The sequence below is a fragment of the Chiloscyllium punctatum genome, chromosome 8 (genome assembly GCF_047496795.1).
Source record: "Chiloscyllium punctatum isolate Juve2018m chromosome 8, sChiPun1.3, whole genome shotgun sequence".
Classification (NCBI taxonomy): domain Eukaryota; kingdom Metazoa; phylum Chordata; class Chondrichthyes; order Orectolobiformes; family Hemiscylliidae; genus Chiloscyllium; species Chiloscyllium punctatum.
In genome coordinates this window covers 72,627,114-72,648,180 of record NC_092746.1, presented here as the reverse complement: position 1 = coordinate 72,648,180, position 21,067 = coordinate 72,627,114, and the positions used below count along the sequence as shown (strand labels likewise).

The 21,067-nt window shown below is 38.8% G+C and overlaps 1 protein-coding gene across 6 annotated transcripts in view; it reads left to right on the top strand.

Moving 5' to 3' along the window:
* Positions 1-21,067, top strand: part of akap9 (A kinase (PRKA) anchor protein 9) — a 249,318-nt gene that overhangs the window by 123,766 nt on the left and 104,485 nt on the right. For all 6 annotated transcript variants that reach the window (XM_072575788.1, XM_072575787.1, XM_072575790.1 and 3 more), the window contains 7 exons: positions 829-1,194; positions 1,760-2,227; positions 6,499-6,663; positions 10,402-10,539; positions 11,019-11,131; positions 12,278-12,501; positions 18,766-19,004. In XM_072575788.1, coding sequence (XP_072431889.1) covers positions 829-1,194; positions 1,760-2,227; positions 6,499-6,663; positions 10,402-10,539; positions 11,019-11,131; positions 12,278-12,501; positions 18,766-19,004 — 1,713 coding nt within the window. The remainder of the gene's footprint in view (positions 1-828; positions 1,195-1,759; positions 2,228-6,498; positions 6,664-10,401; positions 10,540-11,018; positions 11,132-12,277; positions 12,502-18,765; positions 19,005-21,067) is intronic.

Sequence of the window (21,067 nt, the reverse complement as noted above, 5' to 3'; positions counted from 1 at the left end):
CAAGACAATGTCTTGTGCTTGACCTTCCAAATATGTGCAGGATTTTATTGCGCTTGATTGTCTTAAAATGCTCCACAGATTGAATTACGTTTGAGGTGAAGTTTTGTGGGAAAATACAGCAACCGTTCTGCACCAAAGGGTGTCCCAGTGATGAGAATCTACCATATGTTCCGATGCTTTCCCGATGTGGGCAATACTGGTAGAACCCCATTTATTATTAATTTCCAGTTGATCTGAATAGATTAACTTGTCTTTTCAAGGAACAGAAGACTGGGTTTTTATGTTAAAGCTGGTCATCAGTTGGCATCAATGTTAGCTGCCACTTGCTAGCCCAAGCTTGCTGTGCAGAAGATAAACAAAGGCTATAATTCAATGCTTTTTTTTTCTGTTAAGAGCAGCAATAGTTTTGGCAACTGAATTCCTGTGGCAGTGGATAATGTGCATTAGCAATTTTGCTGTGTCGTGTTAATAATTGTTCTTAAGTGTAAATGAAGCTATTATATGGTGTATATTTTGGTTAACCTATGTTACAAAAGCATTTACTAAACGGTTAACCAAATGATTAGTAAAATTATATGTTTCAGATTGGTTGTTGTGGCTTTGGCGTTACATTTCTGTTAGGTAGTCTAACTTGTGAGGATAATATTGTGCTGCTTCTAATGACTCAGTGTTAATGTAACAGACTATCAACTTGGAAAATGAAGTAGTTTAAATCAATACTTAGACCCTTGACAACTTTATTTAAGTATCAATTTTGTAAGATGCATCATGAGCACTAAAACACCAGACAACGTTTGAGCTAATGGAGTAAATTTTCTTTCCACATAGGATGAGGCAAAGTTCGGTGTCACTCAAAGGAACATGAAACAGCTTGATCTTTCACAACAGCTGCAATGTTTGGGAAAAAATGTGTGTGCCAAGAATAAAGAGGAAAGTTCTGATATGAAGGAACAACACAATCACAAACTGGAGCACGTGGAAACTGAAATAAGAACACAGTACAATCAAGGGGTGGGAATATTTGGAGAGGAGTCAACTCAATATGCTGGAGGAGATCCTACTTTCAGGGTCCTGAATGAAGTTATTCTAACAGATGTATTGCAAGAGAATGAAGAACAAAAGAGTGAATCTCATCAAGTTATACATCTTCTAAAGGAACAGTACGAAAAACGCATGCAGGAAGAAATAGCTAAGGTAAATACTAAAGAATATGGCACAATGCAAAAGATTTAGAAAAATTAGTGGTTTGACATGAATTGGAGAGGTTGGTTTTAAAGTTCCCTGTACTAGTAATCTGCAGTCTATTTTTCCCTTGCCTTATAATTCTCTCACTACAGCATAGTCACGAGTCTAAAATGACAATTAGCAGTAGCTGAAACTGCGCTGCTTTTGACTTTGAGAATGTCAGAAATGTTTGCTATGAAACAATAGAAATATTAAAGTTGTTTGATTTATGGTGAGTTGGAGGAGTAGGTCTTGGACTGGGATGGACAAAGTTAAAAATCACACAACACCAGGTTACAGTCCAACAGATTTATTTGGAAGCACTAGCTTTCGAAACACTGTTTCTTCATCAGGTAATTGTACCACCTGTAACCACCTGATGAAGAAGCAGCACTTCAAAAGCTAGCGTTTCCAAATAAATCTGTTGGACTATAACCTGGTGTTGTGTGATTTTTAAACTTGTTTTATGATGTATGACTCTCAGATGGTTTTTAAATCGGTATTTTAGTCCAGTGTATTTTCAATTATTTTGTAGGTAATCGTACACATGTCTGTACAGTTTGCTCAGCAGACAGAGATGGCCAGGATGACCAGGAACCTTCAAGAAGATCCTAATCCATGTAAAATAAGTGAAGAATTAGAGAAGGAAGTGGAGCAGAGGTTGAGTACTCTGAAACAAGATCTCCAGATTCAATTTGATGCAGACAGAAAAAGATTAGAAAATCTGTTTTCAGAAGAAAAAGAAAAACTTCAGAATTCCTTGAAACAAAAGGAAGCTGAAATTCAAGCTATTCAAAGGCAATTGGAGAATTACAAGACAGAATACAAATTTGAAAATGGTGGTATAGTTACGGATGTGGCTTTGCAGGAAGAGGTTTTGAAAGCTAACCAGCAATTGTACAAACATTCTTATGTTCAAGATCATTCAAGTCTGAATTTGAAGGAACTTAGCAGTGAATATAAAGTAGAAGATACTGAATTAACGATGCATGAAGTCGCACAGGTGAGTTTCCACTTCTCTGGAATAAATAATGAAAATCTTGTAGCAGTTCCTCCCGCACTTCCATGTATGTTATAGCAGAGCTCAGTCCAGATTCAGTGCCTTATCAAATAGCTTAACCTTATATTCAAAATATCATAACAGACATTGTACAGTATTCAATTTTTGGGCCACATTTTTTCAGTAAAGTATGCTGATAATGTAACTTTGTGCCTGTATGAACATATGAATAGGTTTATATTTATTCATGTCCTACCTGTTTTGTTGGTGTATTTGGTGCCATCATGTTTTCATGAATCACTCAATTTTTAAAATTCATTTGTGGGATTGAAGCATTGCTGGATGAATAGCTTTTATTGCCCATCTCTAGTTGCCCTTGAGAGGTGGTGGTGAGCTGTCTTCTTGAACCACTGCATTTCACTTGTGTGGGTTGACCCACAATGCCAGTAGGAAGGGAATTCCAGGGTATGACTGAATAACAGTTCAGGAACGGCAATATATTTCTAAATCAGGATGATCAGTGGCTTGGAGGGGAAGTTAAAGCTGGTGGTGTTCCCATATATTTGTTTCCCTTGTACTTCAAGATGGTAGTGTTGGAAGGTGCTGTCTGAGGATCTTTGATGAACTTCTGCAGTGCATCTTGTAGACAATGCTGCTACTGAGCTTCGGTGGTGTGATGAGTGGATGTTTGTGGATGTGGTGCCAATCAAGCAGGCTGCTTTGTTTTGGATGGTGTCAAGCTTCTTGAGTGTTGTTGGAGTTGCACCCATCCAGGCAAATGGGGAGTATTCCACATCCTGACTTGCACCTTGTAGATGGTGGGCTATCTTTACAAAGTCAGGTGGTAAGTTACTCGCTGCAGTATTTTTCGCCTCTCACCTGCTCTTGTAGCTGTTGTGTTTATATGGAAAGATCAGTTGAATTTCTGGTCAATGGTAACTCCCCAGAATGTTGATAGTGGGGTATTCAGTGATGGTAGCACCATTGGTTTTTATTAGTGATGGTCATAACCTGGCATTTGTGTGGCTATTTATCTTACTTGGCACTTGTCAGCCAAAGTCTTGATATTGTCTAGATCTTAGTGCCTTTGAATATGGGCTATTTCATTATCTAAGGAGTTGCATGGTGTTGACCACTGTGCAATCATCGGCGAACATCCACACTTCTGACCTTATATAGAGAGAAGGTAATTGATAAAGCAGCTGAAGTTGGTTGGACCTAGGACACTACCCTGACAAACTCCCGCAGAGAGGTCCTGGAGCTGATATGACTGACCTTCAAAAACAACGACTATCATTTTATTTACCAGGTATGACTCCAATCAGTGGAGTATTTGTCTCCTGATAGATGTTGATTCCAGTTTTGCTAGGGTTCCTTGATGCCATACTTGGTCGAATGCAGTCTTGGTGTCAAGGGCTATCACTGTCATCTCACCTCTGCAATTCAATTAATTTTGTCCATGTTTGAACCAAGGTTGTAATGAGTGGCCCTGGTGGAACCCAAACTGGGTGTCACTGAGCGAGTTATTGCTGAGCAGGTGCTGCTTGCTAGCATTGTCGATGACACTTTTCATCCCTTTACTGATGATCAAGAACAGACTAATGGGGTGGTTATTGGCCGGGTTGGATTGTCCTGCTTTTTATGTACGACACATACCTGGGAAAGTTCTGGAGCACAAGCCTTCATTACTATCGCTGGACTGTTGCCAGGGCCCATGTCAGGGCAGTATCCAGTGTCTCCAACTGTTTCTTGATATCATATGGAGTGAATCAAATTGGTTAAACATCTGTATCTGAAGATCTGATTGGTATCTATAATACTGGGGACCACTAGCCGAGGCCAAGATGGATTATCCACAGGGCAGTTTTGGTAGAAGATTGCTACAAATGCTTAAACCTTACCTTTTGCACTAATGTGCTGGGCTCTTTCGTCATTGAGAGATACTTGTGGAGTCGTCTCCTCCAATAAGTTGTTTAATTGATCATCACCATTTGCTATTGCATATGCCAGGATTGCAGAGCTTAGATTTGATCTCCTGGTTGTGGGGTCGCTAGCTCTGAATATTACTTGCTGCTTATGCTATTTGGTAATTCTGTTTGGTAGCTTCATCAGGTTGACACCTCGTTTTCAGGTATGCCTGATGCTGCTCCTGGTGTACCCTGTTGCACTCTTCATTGAAGCAAAGTTGATCCCCTGGCTTGATAGTAATAGTTGAGTTGGGGATTTGCCAGGCCATGAGATTACAGATTGTATTGATCCAATTTCATGGGTATCCAATCTTCAGTTGCTAGATCTGTTTGAAATCTCTCCCGTTTACGATGGTGATAGTGCCACACAACATCATGGAGCTTATTCTCAGTGGGAAGGTGGGACTTCATCTCCATAAGGACTGTGCAGTGGTCACTCTTACCGGTCAGATGGATCTGCAACCAGCATTTTTTCCCCCTCGTGGTTCCTTCATCACCTGCTGCAAACCCAGTCTAGTAGCTATATCCTTTTGGAACTGACCAGCTCAATCAGTAGTGCTGCTCGTGAGCCCCTCTTGTTTGTGGACATTGAAATTCCCCACCCAGCCTATACAGGGGAACCTCAATTATCTGAACGTAATGGGCAGGCACTATTTCATTCGGATAATCGATTATTCAGTTAATTGATTAAATGCCTTTCCTCTGGGGCTCGGGAGTTTTTAAAGTCTGCTCCCCGTTCAGGAGACTGCAGCAGGCCACAACACGCGAGGCCCTGCCCCCAACACCGCGTCCCCACCCCTGACCCCGTCCAACACCATCTACTCGCCCCCAACAACCTCCGCCCCTGACCCCATGCAACACCGCCTCCTGCCCCCAAAACCGCGTCCCCAACTCTGTTCAACACTGGCCCCCACCCCTGTCTAACATTCTCCCCCCCCCCCCCCCCCCCCACCTCCGTCCCTGACCCTCTCAAACACCCCCCACCCCCAGCCCAGTCCAACATCGTCACCCGCACACCCCCCCAACTCCATATACACCCACCCCCACTCTCTGGGGCAGCTGGACTGGACACCAGCAACAAGACTTTGCAATTGCCTTTGTGGGGTAAGTCTCCAAATAAACCAGGGCTCCTGCCCGAAAGGTCGATTTTCCTGCTCCTCGGATGCTGCCTGATCCACTGTGCTTTTCCAGTACCACTCTAATCTTGACCCTGGGAAGTGTTGTCAAAGAGGTTCAGATACATAATTCCTTGAAAGTTGGGTCACAGATAGAGAGGGTGGTAAAGAAGGCATTTGGCACATTTGCCTTCATGAATTGAATAATAGGAGGTGGGACGTCATGTTGCAGCAGTACAAGACATTGGTGAGGACATGTTTGGAGTACTATGTACATTTCTGGTAGCCCATCCTATAGGAAGGATGTCATTTAACTGGAAAGGGTGCAGAAAAGATCTACAAGGATGTTACCTCGACTGGAGGGTTTGAGTTAGACGGACAGGCTTGGTCTTTTTTTCCTTCCTGGACTGTACGGGCCTGAAGGGTGAACCTATTAAGGTTTAGAAAATCATGAGAACCATAGATAAGCTGAATAGCCAAGGTCTTTTCCCCAGGTTAGGGGAGTCCAAAACTAGAGGCCATAGGTGTAAGGTGAGAGGGGAAAGAGTGGCAACTTTTCCCCCACAAAGGGTGATGTGTATATGGAAAAAACTGCCAGAGGAAATGATAGAAATGAGTACAATTACAACATTTAAGAGACATTTGGACAAGTATGTCGATAAGAAAGGTTTTGAGGGATATGGCCTAAATGCAAGCAAATGAATAGTTCACTTTAGGAAACCTGGTTGGCATGAACGAGTTGGATTGAAAGGTCTGTATCAGTGTTGTATGACTCTATGATCTCTTAATTCTTTGGTAAGTTGAACATAAAATGCAGTGCACTCGGACATGCTTGATTGTTACAGGAAATTGGGAGTTCTGTCCTAAGTGCTAAGCATTTTCCTGTAATCAATTGGAGTACTTTCTCACTTTTAAGTATGAGTATCGGAACACCTGGACTAGTTAAGATTTCTTGAGACAGTGTTTAAAGAGCTTTCTGATTCTCATGTACTTTCTGATAAATAAATTTTAAAGAAAAATTAAATAAGAATTTAAACACAAAATCTGAGAATATATTTAAACAGTATTTATTCAGAAGCACTAAAACATCTGCAGTAGAATGGTAATATTGCAATATGACATTTTGGATGAATGATGTACTTTACAAACAGAAAATAAATTGCAGCCTCCCCTTTTTCCAACTTGCTCACAGGAGAGTTTAGAGGACTTGAGGCAGGAGCTTGTTCGACAAGATCAGGAACATCAGCAATCAGTAGAAGCTTTACGACAATTTCATGCACTACAGCTAGAACGACTGCATGATGAACAAGAGCAATTGTTGGCTGAGGTGGAAAAACTGAAGAAGCAACTTGCAGAGGTGAGAATAAATTAACAATATGCAGATTGAGAATAATATGTACCCAGTTTATAAAGCTGGAATGTAGGCACTAACAGTATCAATATATATTAAACCCCCGAGTTAAAAAGTGTCCTAGAAATCTGAATGTAGGACATCTGAAAATTAAAAGTACTGAAAGGATGAGATGGAGATGTTTATATATGAATAAGAAAGAAATTGGGTTGCAATTTTAGATTGAAAAGTTTTGTGAAAATTATATTTTTTTAAAATGCCTAAAGAACCAATAAAAACAGAAGCTTGGGAGAACTTGTGTATGATACATTTACTTCTTTAGTGAGGGTCATGGTGAGTGAAGAGAGATCAATCAGATTTTTTTTGCTGCATATTTTTGTATTATTTGCAGCCACGATCCTGATCTCTTTTTAGACCTCTGTTCAATTTCTCTATTTCCCATTTTCTGGCCTTTATCTTTACCCTTGCATATTATACTAAATAAGCTTAGCGCAAACATCAAGGTCTAAATGTCATAATTCTTCAGGGTGCTCTGTAAGATCTGAATTTTTTTTTTCTCTAAATCACATTGTGCAGAATGACTTCCATCTTGGAACTGTTTCCCATGCTTTCTCTTCATCATGACTTTTCACATCATGATTGAATAGCATTAAATCCAGCATTGTATTATTCCTTTGTGATACATTACATCCATCTCTAGTTGTGTTGCTGTTAGAAATTTCTACTGCAATCACACAGATTATATTTAGCTTGTATCTTTCCAGCACTGATCCTGTAAAAACTTAACTCGAGGTTGCATGTATATTATCTCATGACTATAATTTAGTATTAGAACCTTATCCTTAGCTGAGACTTTCTCTTATCTAACCAATAGGCCTATGACCAAATTCGCCCACACATTGACATTCCACAATTACTGTTACTTTTGTTAACACATTGTCTCTTATTTTCTGCATGTTTCTACCATTGAGCAGCCTCTAATTTCTTCTTTGTGAGGAACAGTTTCTGCTGCAACAAATTTGTTCACTCAAATGTTGCACTAATATTTAATTGACCCTCATTGAGCCATTGAATTATTATAGCTCGAAGAGGCATACAGCTCATTGTGTTTGCGCTGGCCCTCTAAAGGAGCCATTCACCTAATGCAGGGCACCAATGATTTATTTTTTGCTTACTCAGTGTTTTTTTTTTAAGGAAACAATAAGGTTTCTAGGTATTCCATTTCCCTTCTAGCTCCATATTTACTAGGTGATGTAGATACATAATAACAATACCTTCTGTATGTTTGTTGATATGCAGTATATATGGTCTTCGGATCTGTACAAAGGCAGAATTAAAAGTATTCATTGATATCCTCAATGATTATCAACCTTCTATTAAATGTAAAGTCACAATATTGTACAAAGGAAAAGCATTGTTTCCTTATACAGCACAGTTTTTAGCACAAGGCAACAGGCATAAATTAAAATCTTTTTGCTCAAAAGAACTGGCAAAGACTATTACACACAGAAAGTCATCAGCCTAAAGACATCTTTTGCAGATTGATGAAGCCACAACTTGTACCCCACCATCACGGATTGACAAAGCTGGAATTCACTTGCAGTACTTTCAAGTTGCTTTTTGCCAAGTTAATGAAGTCTTTCTTTATTGACAGGTTCAAAACTGTTCTCTTTTGAAGCCTTCCTCCTCAGACCATCTCACTTAGAGTTTGCCAACCACTGCTTCCCCAGTCTGCCTCTGTCATCCTCCACAGATCTTTCATAATCTGCCTCATACACTCTTGGAGCCTCTCCTTGATTTTCTCTGCTCCTTCCATCCTCCTATCTAGTCTCTCCTTGCATGTTGCAGCCTCCCTTTCTTTCTCTCCCCTCCCCTTGCAGTCTCCCTCCCTGCGTTTCACGCTATCCCTCCATTATTTCTTGTCCTCCCGCCATCTCTCTCTCTCTCTCACACACTTTCACTCTCTCTCTTTCTCTTTCTCTCTCTCTCTCTCTGGATTGCACTCTCACCTCCTCTCCCCTGCAGCCTTCCTCCCTCATCCCCTCCCTGTCACTCTCAGCATCAATTTGAGAGAGAACCAGGCAGTGATTGGAGAAGTAGTATGGAAGATTTTGTATTGGATCAATTTTTCTTAATTGGTCTTTCCTGTGGCTGAATGGTCTTGGGTATTTTGGGATTTCAGGTGCAAATTCACCCCCAGCCTTCCAGTGGCATATTTTGAATGCTGACATAATGCCACTGCCCTGCCATTTCTCTGTTCCTCTGGAAACATTTCCTTCTCAGACAATTCAATTCTCTTTGGAAGTTTCAATTGACTCAAATCATTGATTAGGGATTTCAAGGATTGCTGAAACTGTCCCTGGGAAATTTATTATAAACCTATCTCCACTCCATAAAACAATTATTTACCAATAATATTTGCTCATCACTTAGTCTTGTTGTTGTCTGAGATTTGTTTTGCTTAATTTAAGATGTGTGATTGATTTTAACCAGTTCCGCTATGAGTCACTTTATTATGTACCTTTTAGAAGTCGATGAACAGCATGACAACAACATTATCCTCATCAACCCTCTCTGTTACATTATCTCAATAAAAACTCAAGCAAATTAATTAAACATAATTTCACTTTAAAGATCCCGTACATGGTCTCCATAACTCATATGGTGGAGAATTTCACAGGGTCACCACAATCTGAGTGAAGAAATCCTCATTTCTGTCCTAAATGGTACACCCTGTATCCTGTGACTGTGGCCCTTGATTCTAGAGCACACAGTCAACACACAGCCAGTGGAACACCATCCCCAGATCCAGTCTGTACAGCCCTGTCAGAATAATACATTTCAACGAAACCCTCTATCATTCTACTAAACTCCAGTGAACGCAGGCCTAGTTGACACAATCTCTCAGAACAAACCTGGCACCCCAGGAATCAACCTGTTGAATTTGTTGCTAACTCTGTCTTGTGCAGTTTTAATTCTTGACCTCAATTCACTGAACAGAATATTACTATTAAAATATACATTTTCTGGCTTAAATGGGCTTAGATAAAGGCACCAAAACTACTGACAATACTCCAGGTACAGATTCAGCAAGACACCCTTGCTCTTTCGCTCAAATCCCCTTGCAATGAACGCTAATATACTATTTGCCTTTCTAACTGCTTGCTGCATCTGTATGCATGTTTTCAGTGACTGATGAACAAGGCCATCCAGTTCCCTTTGTACATCAACATTTCCCAGTTTATCACCATTTGAATACAATTCTGCCATTCTGTTTTTCCTACTAAAGTGGATAATAAAATTGCAGCACTGTGGAATTCATTCTCGTGGTTGCTTATCAATCTCATTGTGAAAACGCTAATTGTGACTACTTGCACTGCAGTTGATATATTCTAGATTCTAACTATTTGCTGCATAAAAGTTTTTCTTCATGTCGCCATTAATTCTTTTGCTAGCCTGTTGAAGTGCCTTGGTCCTTGATCCTTTAGAGCAGTTTCTGTCCATCTACTCTGTCTCAGCCCTGTATGACTTAAAAAGAAAAGTGTCAGTTCTCAACAATACCTTTGATAAACAATCAAAAATGCTAAGATAAATGTTTCCATTTCTTTCACTTTTAAACCCTGTATCTGGTTTTAAATAAAATTAGTATGCAGTCAATATAATTTGACGCTTGAATGTTAATTGATAAAATATTGGACCAATTTAATGTTCACTAGAATTTTTTCACATTTTATTTACTTACAGAATGGTTCTGTTTATAATGAGAAACTGACATTAGAAAATGAAAGAATGTTTGCAGAATTGGAAAAGCTTAAAAGTCTTAATGCAACTGGAAAGGAAAGACACTCACAGGGAATCCACAACAGTACACAGACAGAGATGGTAAATTGTGCTTGTCTAATAATGCGGGTCTGATGTTTATTTTTAAATAATTTCTCAATTATTTAAATTCAGCACTTAAATGCTGTCAACAAATGAATGTAAAATTCGTGGGGCTGTTGTATTTATTGGTTTCACCAGGTAAAGGCGTGGCATCGTTTACACCATTAATAGCAGAAGTCTTGTGTTGTCATAGCAGCATACAAGAGGGACTTAATTCTGTGCTGTTTGTTTTGCCAAGCCAAATGTAATGCATTGGTCTCAAATTTGCAAAACATTGAAAAGAAATGGCTAAAAACAGTGTTGTTTTGTTGCATGTTTCAGCATAATTTGGAGCTGATAAATTGAACGTTATGTGAATTTGCTTTGGGTGTGGAGTTTGTATGAAATCAGGAAATGAACTTAGGGAAGAAAAGTGTTAAAGTAAAATGACAGGATTTTTGTCATTTGTTAATTTGCTGCCAATCCACAACTTGGGACAGAGCAAAACAGAAGGCCAGCATAAATCCAAAGAACATCCTCACGATCCAAAGAGCATATCAACAAGTGAAGAAATATCCGAAGACGATGATGAAAATGCCCTCACGAAACAAAGGTTAGCATGGTGTAAGAATTTGCTTCACAAGTTTGAATACTTAACATTGAAAATGTGAATTAACTGAACCCTATTTGTATTTTATTTCCCCAAGTTAAATTTTAAAGTTTAGAGTAAGACTAGGATTTTAAAAACTGACTTCATAAATGCATGTTTCAGCAAGCTTGAAGCTGACAGATTGAATATTATGTAGAGTTGCTTTAAGTCCAAAGTTTGTATGAAATGAGATAATGAATTTGGACAACACAAATATTAAAGTAAAATGACAGGATTTTTGAATGTACTTATTTGCTACAAAGCTACAACTTGATGCAGAGTGAAACAGAATAATAAATTAATTATGAATTAATTATAGAATAATTTGAAGAGTAGTTCAAGTGCATTTTTGGTATAATATATAAACACAATGAAATTCAGCAATATTGCTAGGTTGAATTGCTAAAGCCATGTGTACCACATGTATCTATGAGATCCTCCTTTGATGAGTCACACTTCTTGATCTTAGTCCTAATAAATTGTTGACCATCCAACATTTCTTTTGTCCTCATCCTCATGTTTGTTGATGCCATAAACAGATCTCCCTCTTCAGATACTGTCCCTTTTGCTTTTAAATCTGCTATTATCACTCTCTCCACTTCAAGACAAAGAATTGTTTACCCATTCCCATCCTTGAAAACAAACCCTATATCTCCAACTTCCCTTTTTTCTCCCAACCTTTTGAACATGGTCTCTCCTTCCAGATATATGTTCAGCTTTCTTGAAGCTCTCCAATTAGTTTTCTACTTCTGCCACAGCAATGAAAACTTCTTAATGCAAGTCAGAAATGATTTCCTCTTTGACTGTGATCATGTTGCAATATTGCTCCTATTTTTGCTTCCTAGGTCTGATGAGTGTAAAATGAAAAGGATCAACTTTTTGCCTCATTTTAACAGTGATGAATGTTTTTGCCCTACCTTACTGTTGAGTACTTTTGGTTCTGGTTAAGTGACATAAGAAATTGCAATATTTTTAATTGCTAAATTAAGAAATTGTATTTAATTTCTATTTGAAAAAAGGTAGTGTTATTAATATTTGATTATTCTTTATACAATGTTTAAACTTGTACATTAAAACATTCCCTTGTTAATGTTTCATTTACTTGTGCAGAAATAGTTTTAAAAAGACCAATGAGAGACTGTTGAAAGTGTTGTCAGAAGTGGTTAAGACTACGGCAGCTGCAGAAGAAACCATAAATAGGCATGTTTCAGCTTTTGTGGAGAGATCCATTAGGGGACAGCCTTCTTTGGGAACACCTTTATGGGATCAAGACACACAAGAATCTATTGAAGCACTGCAGTCTTTCAGATTACAGAACCTTGGAACTGTAGAAGGTATGTCTATGTTGATACTGATTACTATAATTATCTAATTTCATCAGATAAAAGTAACTGTTGATGGCTGATGTTGACGAATGTGAGGTATACTGTAATTGGACTTTAGATTAAAGAGCAAGTTTTTTTTGGTGTCTGACTTGGGGAATTTGCAACTGGTGAAATTCCAATGCATTGGCTGCTCTTGTCCTTCTTGATGGTAGAAGTCACTCGTTTGGAATGTGCTGTTGATGGTGGTTTGGTGAGTAACTGCTTCACATCTTGTAAATGGCATACACTGCAGCCAGTGTACATTGATTGTGAAGGAAGTGACCGTTGCCTGTGGTGGATTATGTAGAAGTCAAGGAACCTGCTTTGTTCTGGATGGTGTCGAGCTTCTTGAGAGTTGTTAGAGCTGCATGCATCCAAGCAAGTAGAGAAAATTCTATGATAGTCTTGATCTGTGCCTTTGTGTCAGCTCCAACCAGCACAGAGTTTTCTCCTGATTTCCATTGACCTGATTTTTTTTAAGGGTTCTTGATACCATGTTTTGTTGAATACTGCCTTCATGTGAGGGACAGTCACTCCCCTCTGGATTTCCCACTCTGGGTCATGTTTGGACAAAGGGTATAATAAGGTCAGAAGCTTAGAAGTCATGGTGGAACAAAAATGTTGCATCATTGAGCAGGTTATTCCTTTGCAGGTTCCATTTGATAGCAGGGTTGATGCCCCTTTCGTCACTTTGATGACTGGCATTATGCTAACAGGGCAGTAATTGGTCATGTTGGATTCATCTTGCTTTTTGTGCATTAAATACACCTGTGTAAATTCCCAAAATGTCAGGTAGATACCAGTGTTTTCGCTGTACTGGAGCAGTTTGTCCAGGTCACAGCTCGTTATGGAGGGATACTTCAGTACTCATGTACTGAATGTTATTAGGCCCCATAGTCTTTTTACAGTATCCAAATCTTCACTTGTCTCTTGAGATGTGATCTGAATTGGTTGAAGACTGGCAGCTGGGATGCTGGGGACCTTGATAGGAGGTTGTGTTGCATCATTCACTTGGCACTTCTAGCTGTAGATGAATGCAAATGCTTCAGCCTTGTCTTTGCACTGATATGGTGTTCTCTCACAGTATTGTGTCCTGCCCTGCAAACTGTGTTATGGGAGAGATATGATTGTACTATAGAGGGTACAGAGTTGATTTACCAGGATATTGCCAGGTAATAATTTTTGCTACGAAGAGAGAGAATTAGCTGTTTTCAAATAGAATTGTTTTCTTTGGAGTAGAGGAGCTGAGCAGGGCCAGAATTGAGATGTATAAAATTAAAAGGAGGCATAGTTTAGGCTAGTTGGAAAGAAACTTTTCCCCATGGTGGAGGGATCAATGACAGGGAGCATAGTAAAACAGGAGGTTTAGTTGGGATATGAGGAAATTGTTTCTCACCCACACGATAATGGGAATCTGGGACTCACGTCCTGTAAGGGTGGTCGAAGCAGAAACCCTTGCGATGTACATTTGTAATGCCAAACCATACAGGGCTATGGACCAAATGGTGCAAAATGTGATTAAAATAGTTGGTGGTTGTTTTTAATAGGTGCAGACTCAGTGGGTCAAAAGGCCTTTTTTCTGTGCTGTCACCCCCTATGACTCATTGAGGATGAGGATATTTATGGAGCCTCCACACCTGAGAGTTGTTTAATGGTTTGCCACTATTCAGGACTCGTTGTGACAGGACTGCATAGCTTCACTCAGACCTGTTGGTTGTGAGATCATTTAGCTCTATCTGTTTCATATTGCTTCTAATGTTTGGGATGCAGGTCATCCTGGATAGTTGTTTCACGAAGTTGACACCTTCATTTTATATATGCCTGGTTTTGAGAAGCATGCCCTCCTGCACTTTTCATCAAACCAGTGTTGATCTTCTGGTTTGATTCAGTTATACTGAGGCAAAAAGTTACAGATTGTGGTCAGGCACAATTCTGCTGATGGCCCACAGCACCATGTGGATGCCTAAGTTTGAGTTGCTAGGTCTGTTTAAAGTATGTTCAAAGCACAGTAAACATGCCATACTTGGAGAATTATGTTAACATTGGCTAATACCTTCATTAATTCACTTACTGTTTTATACATTTGAAAGCTTTTAATTTCCTGACTATTAGTTTAAATTAGTGTCCTAGTTCAGTCTTGCAGGAAGTAATGATAACAAAGCACTGGAATATTGAAACTAACATTGCATGAATAAAGAGACACCATTGAACTTTTCAGTTTTGATCATAACTGGTATTGTCTATATTTACTTGCCTTTTCTTCATATCCCTGACCAAACAAATATCTGTCTAATTCAGTCATAAACATTTTAATTGACTCAGTCCATCCACATTCTTTAGGAGATGCAATTTCCACAAACCTTTGTACAAAGAAGGTGCATCTTACTCCTGAATGATCCAACTGTAACGTTAAGCTTATGTTCCGCATATCCACTCCATCAAATCACTATTATTTTAAACATCTCTATTACATCATCTTGCAATTCTCTATGCTCAATGGAATACAACAGTATTGTGATTTGTCTTCCAAGCCCTTATATACATCTCTTAAATTTCCCATTATTTTCTCCAAGACTATAATTCCTTCCTGATGTGCAGTGTTCCAAAAGTGATTGCAGTGCTGCAGACTGGGGTCTGATTCTATACAGCCGAAGATCACTTTCTTTCTTGTGATTTTCAGTCCTAATTTAATAAAAAATAGCTTTTTAGTTTTGTACTTGGGTATCTAAATTCTGTTTCTAGCTCCTAATTTCTCATCAGAAAATATTCACATTGATCTTTGTTGGATTTACAGGAGATAATTTTATACTTAGAGTAATAGAATCATGTAGTATACCCTCTGGTCTAATGCGTTCATGTCGACCAAGTTTCCCAAAGTAAACTAGTCCCATTTGCCTGCGTTTGCTCCATATCCTTCTAAACATTTTCTATTCATGTACCTATCCAAATGCCTTTTAAATATTGTAACTGTACCTGAATCTACCACTCCCTCTGGTGGTTCATTACTCAAATGAACTATCCTCTGTATGAAACAGTTGCCCCTAAGGTCCCTTTTAAATCTTTCTCCTCTCACCTTAACATTATCCCCTCCAGTTTTGAACTAACTTATCGCAGGGAAAAGGCCTTTGCTATTCACCTTCTCTATGCCCTTATGGTTTTACAAACCTTCATAATGTATTCTTCAACCTCCTCCACTCCAGTGAAAAAAGTCCCAGGCTCTCCACTCAAATCCTCAGGTCCTAGTAACATTCTTCTAAATCTTTTCTGTGTCCTCTCCAACTTAATAATATCTGTCCTATAGCAGGGTGACCAGAACTATACACAATACTCCAGAAGTGGCCTCGCCAACATCCAGTCCAACCACAAAATAACATCCCAACTCCTATACTCAATGATCTAAGCAAGAAAGGCAATCATGCACCCTGTCTATCTGTGACACCACTTTCAAGGAGCTATGTACCTAACCTCTTAGATCCCTCTGTTCGACAACACTTCCCAGGGTTGAACCATTAACTGTATAACTCCTGTCCTTGTTTGTCTAACCAAAATGCAACACCTCATATTTATTTAAATTAAGCTCCATCTGCCATTCCTCGGCCCATTGTCCCAATTGATCATGATCCCTTTGTAATCTTAGATATCCTTCTTCATTGTCTACTATACCACGAGTTTTTGCTGTCATCCTCAAGCTTATTAACTATGCTTCCTGTGTTCTCATCCAAATCATTTATATAAATGACAAACAATTCCCCTTGTAGAATTTGCATTCTGGTGTAGTTTTGCTCACTTTTGCATTTTTTGACTATGTTCTCGCTACCTACTTCCAACCAGGCAATTTAACTATACCTATTAATTTAAATATGTGACTCAGGATTTCTTTGTGTTATTAATTCATATGGAAAGCTAAAGCCCTTACAAATCATAACCCCTTGTTACATTCCATGAATCAAAAAAATTTCTTTTTGCTATCACTCTATCCCTGACTTCTCATTCAATTAGTGATTCATGTTGCTTGGTTAGCTTAAAGTCATGCTCATTCATTTTGTTTGTCTCTGGTGTAAAGCCTCTTCAACTGCCTTTGAAATCAATTAAACAATAGTCAATGTAGAATAATAGTTGTTTTTCCCCAAAGACATTGTATATGTTTCTCTTCTAATTATATAAAATAGTTGGTTCATCAATAAATAGGTTTAAAATCTTTGTAGGGAGACAATGAGGTCTGCAGCTGCTCGACATCAGAGTTGAGTGTGTGGTGCTGGAAAAGCAATGGAGGTCAGGCAGCATCCGAGGAGCAGAAGAATCAACGTTTCTGGCGAAGGGCTCCAGCCCAAAACGTTTATTTACCTGTTTCTCGGATGCTGCTTGACCTGCTGTGCTTTTCCAGCAACACACACTCTACCTTACAAGGATTTTAAGTTATGTGGGAAGTACCAGTGAGTAAGACATGTTCCTTTCAAACAGCTGTCTTAGCATAGTAAACCCAAAGTTTTCTGTGCTGAATGATTACTTGATTAACTCACTCCACTGGTGTATCACTATTATATTTCTTCCATATTTTTCCCAGAATTACTAAAATGTTTGTTTATCTCTTAACCTTCTAGACATCTGAAAATTTAAGCCCATAAGTTGTGTTTTTGATTTCATTACCAAAGCTACTGTTCTATGTATTTTTAAGCAGGCTTATAATGTGTTCTCTATGTAGTTTACTAAAATTCTTAAGTAATCTTAATTCAAAATGTTAGAAACAACATTTATTTTAGAAAGTTTTTGAAGGCTAGTAGACAGTATACGTACTGATATTGTTACTGAAATGCCCCTAGTTTTACAATCAGCAGTGAAATGACTCTTTGCAATTGATCCAGAAGGATCAGGTGCACAAATTTATAGTGATTTGTGGCATTGGATGTGGGGATGTATTGTCTCCAGGTGCAAGTATCCAAAAGCTGTGATGGCATTAGGATATGTAGCCAATCACTTCAAAGTGTTCTCTCAGACAGAGCACCATGAAATAAAATGCGTTATCAATGACATTTTACAGAGTGAAATAAATGACTCATATGCATATTAAAAATGCATGAAATATCAAAAATGTTGCATAGAACCATAAAGTACAGAACAGGCTCTTTGTACAAATGAGTTTCTACCAACAAAAATACACTACTACTTATACTAGGCCCTTAACCTTGCATGTTGTGACACTTCAAGTGCCCATCCCAAGTACTTTTTAAAGGCTGTGATGTTTCCTGCCTCAAAAACCCTCCCAGGCAGTCCATTTCACACCCCTACCACCCTCTAGGTAGAAAGGAGTTTTTTCAAATCATCTAAACCTCCTGCATTTCTCTTCAAAATTATGGCTCCATGTTATTGATTCCTCAACTAAGGGAAATGCTTCCTATCCAACATGTCTATGCCCCTTATAATCTAATATAGCTCTATCAGGCCTCCCCTCAATCTGCTCCAAAGAAAACATCCAGAGCTTATTCAGTCTCTTTTCATAACTAAAATGCTTTATCCCAAACAAAAGCCTGGTGAATTTCCTTTGCAACCCATCCAGTCCAATGACATTGTTCCTATAGTATGCTGACCGTAATTGCACCAGTACTTCAGCTGTGGCCTATTCAAATTTATGTATTGCTCCAACATAGCCTCCCTGCTCTTATAATCTGTGCCGCAACTGATAAAGGCAACCATCCCACATGCTGCCTTAACTACCCTATTAACATGTCCTACCACCTTCAGGGATGTATTGGGTTTATAAAACAATTATTAAAATATGGAATTTTTGAAGCATAATGGAAAACTTTGACACTTTCCACAGAGCTAGAGGAGTTATTCAATAATAATTGTGAACTTAATGTGTCATTAAAAACCCAGGTACCCATCATTCACTAATGTGTAACTTCTTCAAAGATCATTACAATGACATTAGTTGGATAAAAGAGTAAAGTTCGCTCAGTAACCTCTAAATTGTATACGGATTTAGGGAATTTGTAAAGTGGGACTTTTTGAAGAGGTATAGGACCGCTGGCAGTAGACTTTGGATTTCCAAAAATTGCTGTCAATTTCAAAGAAGTAATGGCTGTGAATGCAGGCAACTTCAAAATATTTAATGATGCAAAATCTGGACCAGTATGTTTGAACTAAAGCTCTGAATGCTTTCATAACTATTATTGTGAAATGGTCTTGTGTTCAGTGAGCAAAGTGCGATTTATAGACTTTTTGTTTAATCCTCAGAAGAGCAGTTACATTCCTATCATGGACAAGACACAGCAGGGGATGATAGTAGTATCTGGCCAGGAGGAATGGCTGGAGCTCCAGATGGAGGACTGGAGCTGTCTCACCATTTCACAGAGAGCATTTTCAGCAGTGGAGAACTGGATCCTGAGACTGAAGAGCTTGTACTAAATGTGGGCGCTCGTCTGCAAGCTGCTTTGGAAAAGTTGCTGGAAGCTATCAGTGAAACTACCCATCAGGTAACATATTTTCTATACAAGTTTGAATTGAGGTTTTGTTTCCTCATTAACAACTTTCTACTCTCACCCACTTGCTCAGTCACCTACCTAGGGCTTCCATCATTTGGAAGGTGCATTTCAAGAATTTTCGTGGAATTGTACTAAAGTACCCCTCTATTTTCACCACAGCAACATATATAGGTTCCTCTAAAGGGTCACTCCAGCATCCTGTCCATTGAATTACACCATACTAAGGCCCAACGATCTTCAGTGATCACACCTCTCAACATTTTTTTTTTAAATGAAGAGATGGGACAGTAGCTTTGGAAAGGCTCATCTGCATGCACATTCAGCATCCATGGCAGCACAGTGGCTCAGTAATTAGCCTGCTGCCTCATAGTGCTGGGGACTCTGGTTCAATTCCAGCCTCAGGTGACTGTCTGTGTTCCCAGATTTGGATTTCTGCTGGGTGCTCTGGTTTCTTCCCACAGTACAAAGGTGTGCAGGTTAGGTGGATTGGCCATGATAAATTGTCTGTATTGTCCAGGGGCATGTAGGCTAGGTGGATTAGCCCTGGGGTACGGAGATAGGGTATGGAGCTGGGTCTGGGTGGGATGCTCTTCGAAGGGCCTGTGCAGACGCAATGGGCTGAATGGCTTCTTTCTGTACTTCGATAGAAATTCTTTGATTCTCTATCATTCTAACTTCCATCAAATGGAAACTTGTACATAAAGGAAAGGATACACTCGATACTGAGTATGCCTTTGAGAGTCAGAGCAGTTTGGATGTTATGTAACCAGCCTACTGGTCTGGGTTAAGATACCAGTGCATGTTACAAACTTATGGTTGATTTTAGTTTCTTTGGTGTTTTACTGCCCAATCTATATTCCTTTGCACACGATCAAAGTTGATTATGTTGCTGATTCATGTTAACTTGATTATACTTTGGAATTACTCTTCTGGGAATTGCACCAACAGTTTTTGCAATGTGGAGTACTTACCATAATTAAAAGTACTATCTAAATAGGGGTTGATTTGATTTTACTTTCATGTTGTCATCTGATAGTGGCAGAAATAAAACTTTTAAACCAATAACTACATTTGACACTAGATACGAAATGTGACTTATATCAAGAGTTGAGTTGAGAGAATGATGCTTGTTGTTAACTTACTTATTTAACCTTGTACTGGAAGCAGAAATAAATCTAATACTAAAATATATGATTGGAGAAGTCTGTAACATGTTAAAAGGTCTTACCTATTTATAGATCATCGTAAAAGCTAAGATTTACAAGGAGAGTAGAAAATTTAGAGTCATATAAGTCTAAGGAAAAAGCTCTTTGGATTATTGAGTCTGTGCCAGTCAATGACTGCAATAGTAGTCACCTAACTATTTGATATACGTGTTAATAAAAAGAATGCATGAAGCTTCATGATCCGCATAAATTACAAATCTGTGTGTTGGAAGTCCAGAAAGGTCAAGGGTGCACTGGATCTTGGTTTAATGACAACCATGTAACTACATTATAAAAACCTATTGATGTATTTTAGGGAAGCAAATTTTCCATTCTTACCTGGTATGGCCTACTTGGGATTCTAGGCCTATTTCATAGTGGTTGACTTTTAAATAGCCTCTGGACAACAGCAGTGGGTAATAATGCTGACTAGTCAATGACACCCAAATCTCATGGACAAAGAAAAAAGTGATTACACTTCAAAAGGCGCATCATAGTACATTGGCTATAAAGCTTTTTTTGAGCCATCTAGTTGTCATGTTAAGTGCTATAACAATTCAGATCTCTGTCAAGCATCATATGATTTTTATTTTGTCCATTGATAGCATTGCCTTCAACTGCTGGAATCATAACGTCTGAAATTCTCTCTCCAAACTTCACTGCTGTCCAATCAGTGCTTCTCATTAAAAGTACTTAATATCAGCCTACCTGTTTAACCAAACCTTTGGGCATCTGCTCTAAATTTTCTTTAATTACAAAGAGAAAATGCTGGAAATATTCAGCAGGACTGGCATCATTTGTGCAATGAGAAACCGCTTGATGAACTTGCATCTCTATTTATTGGGGTGG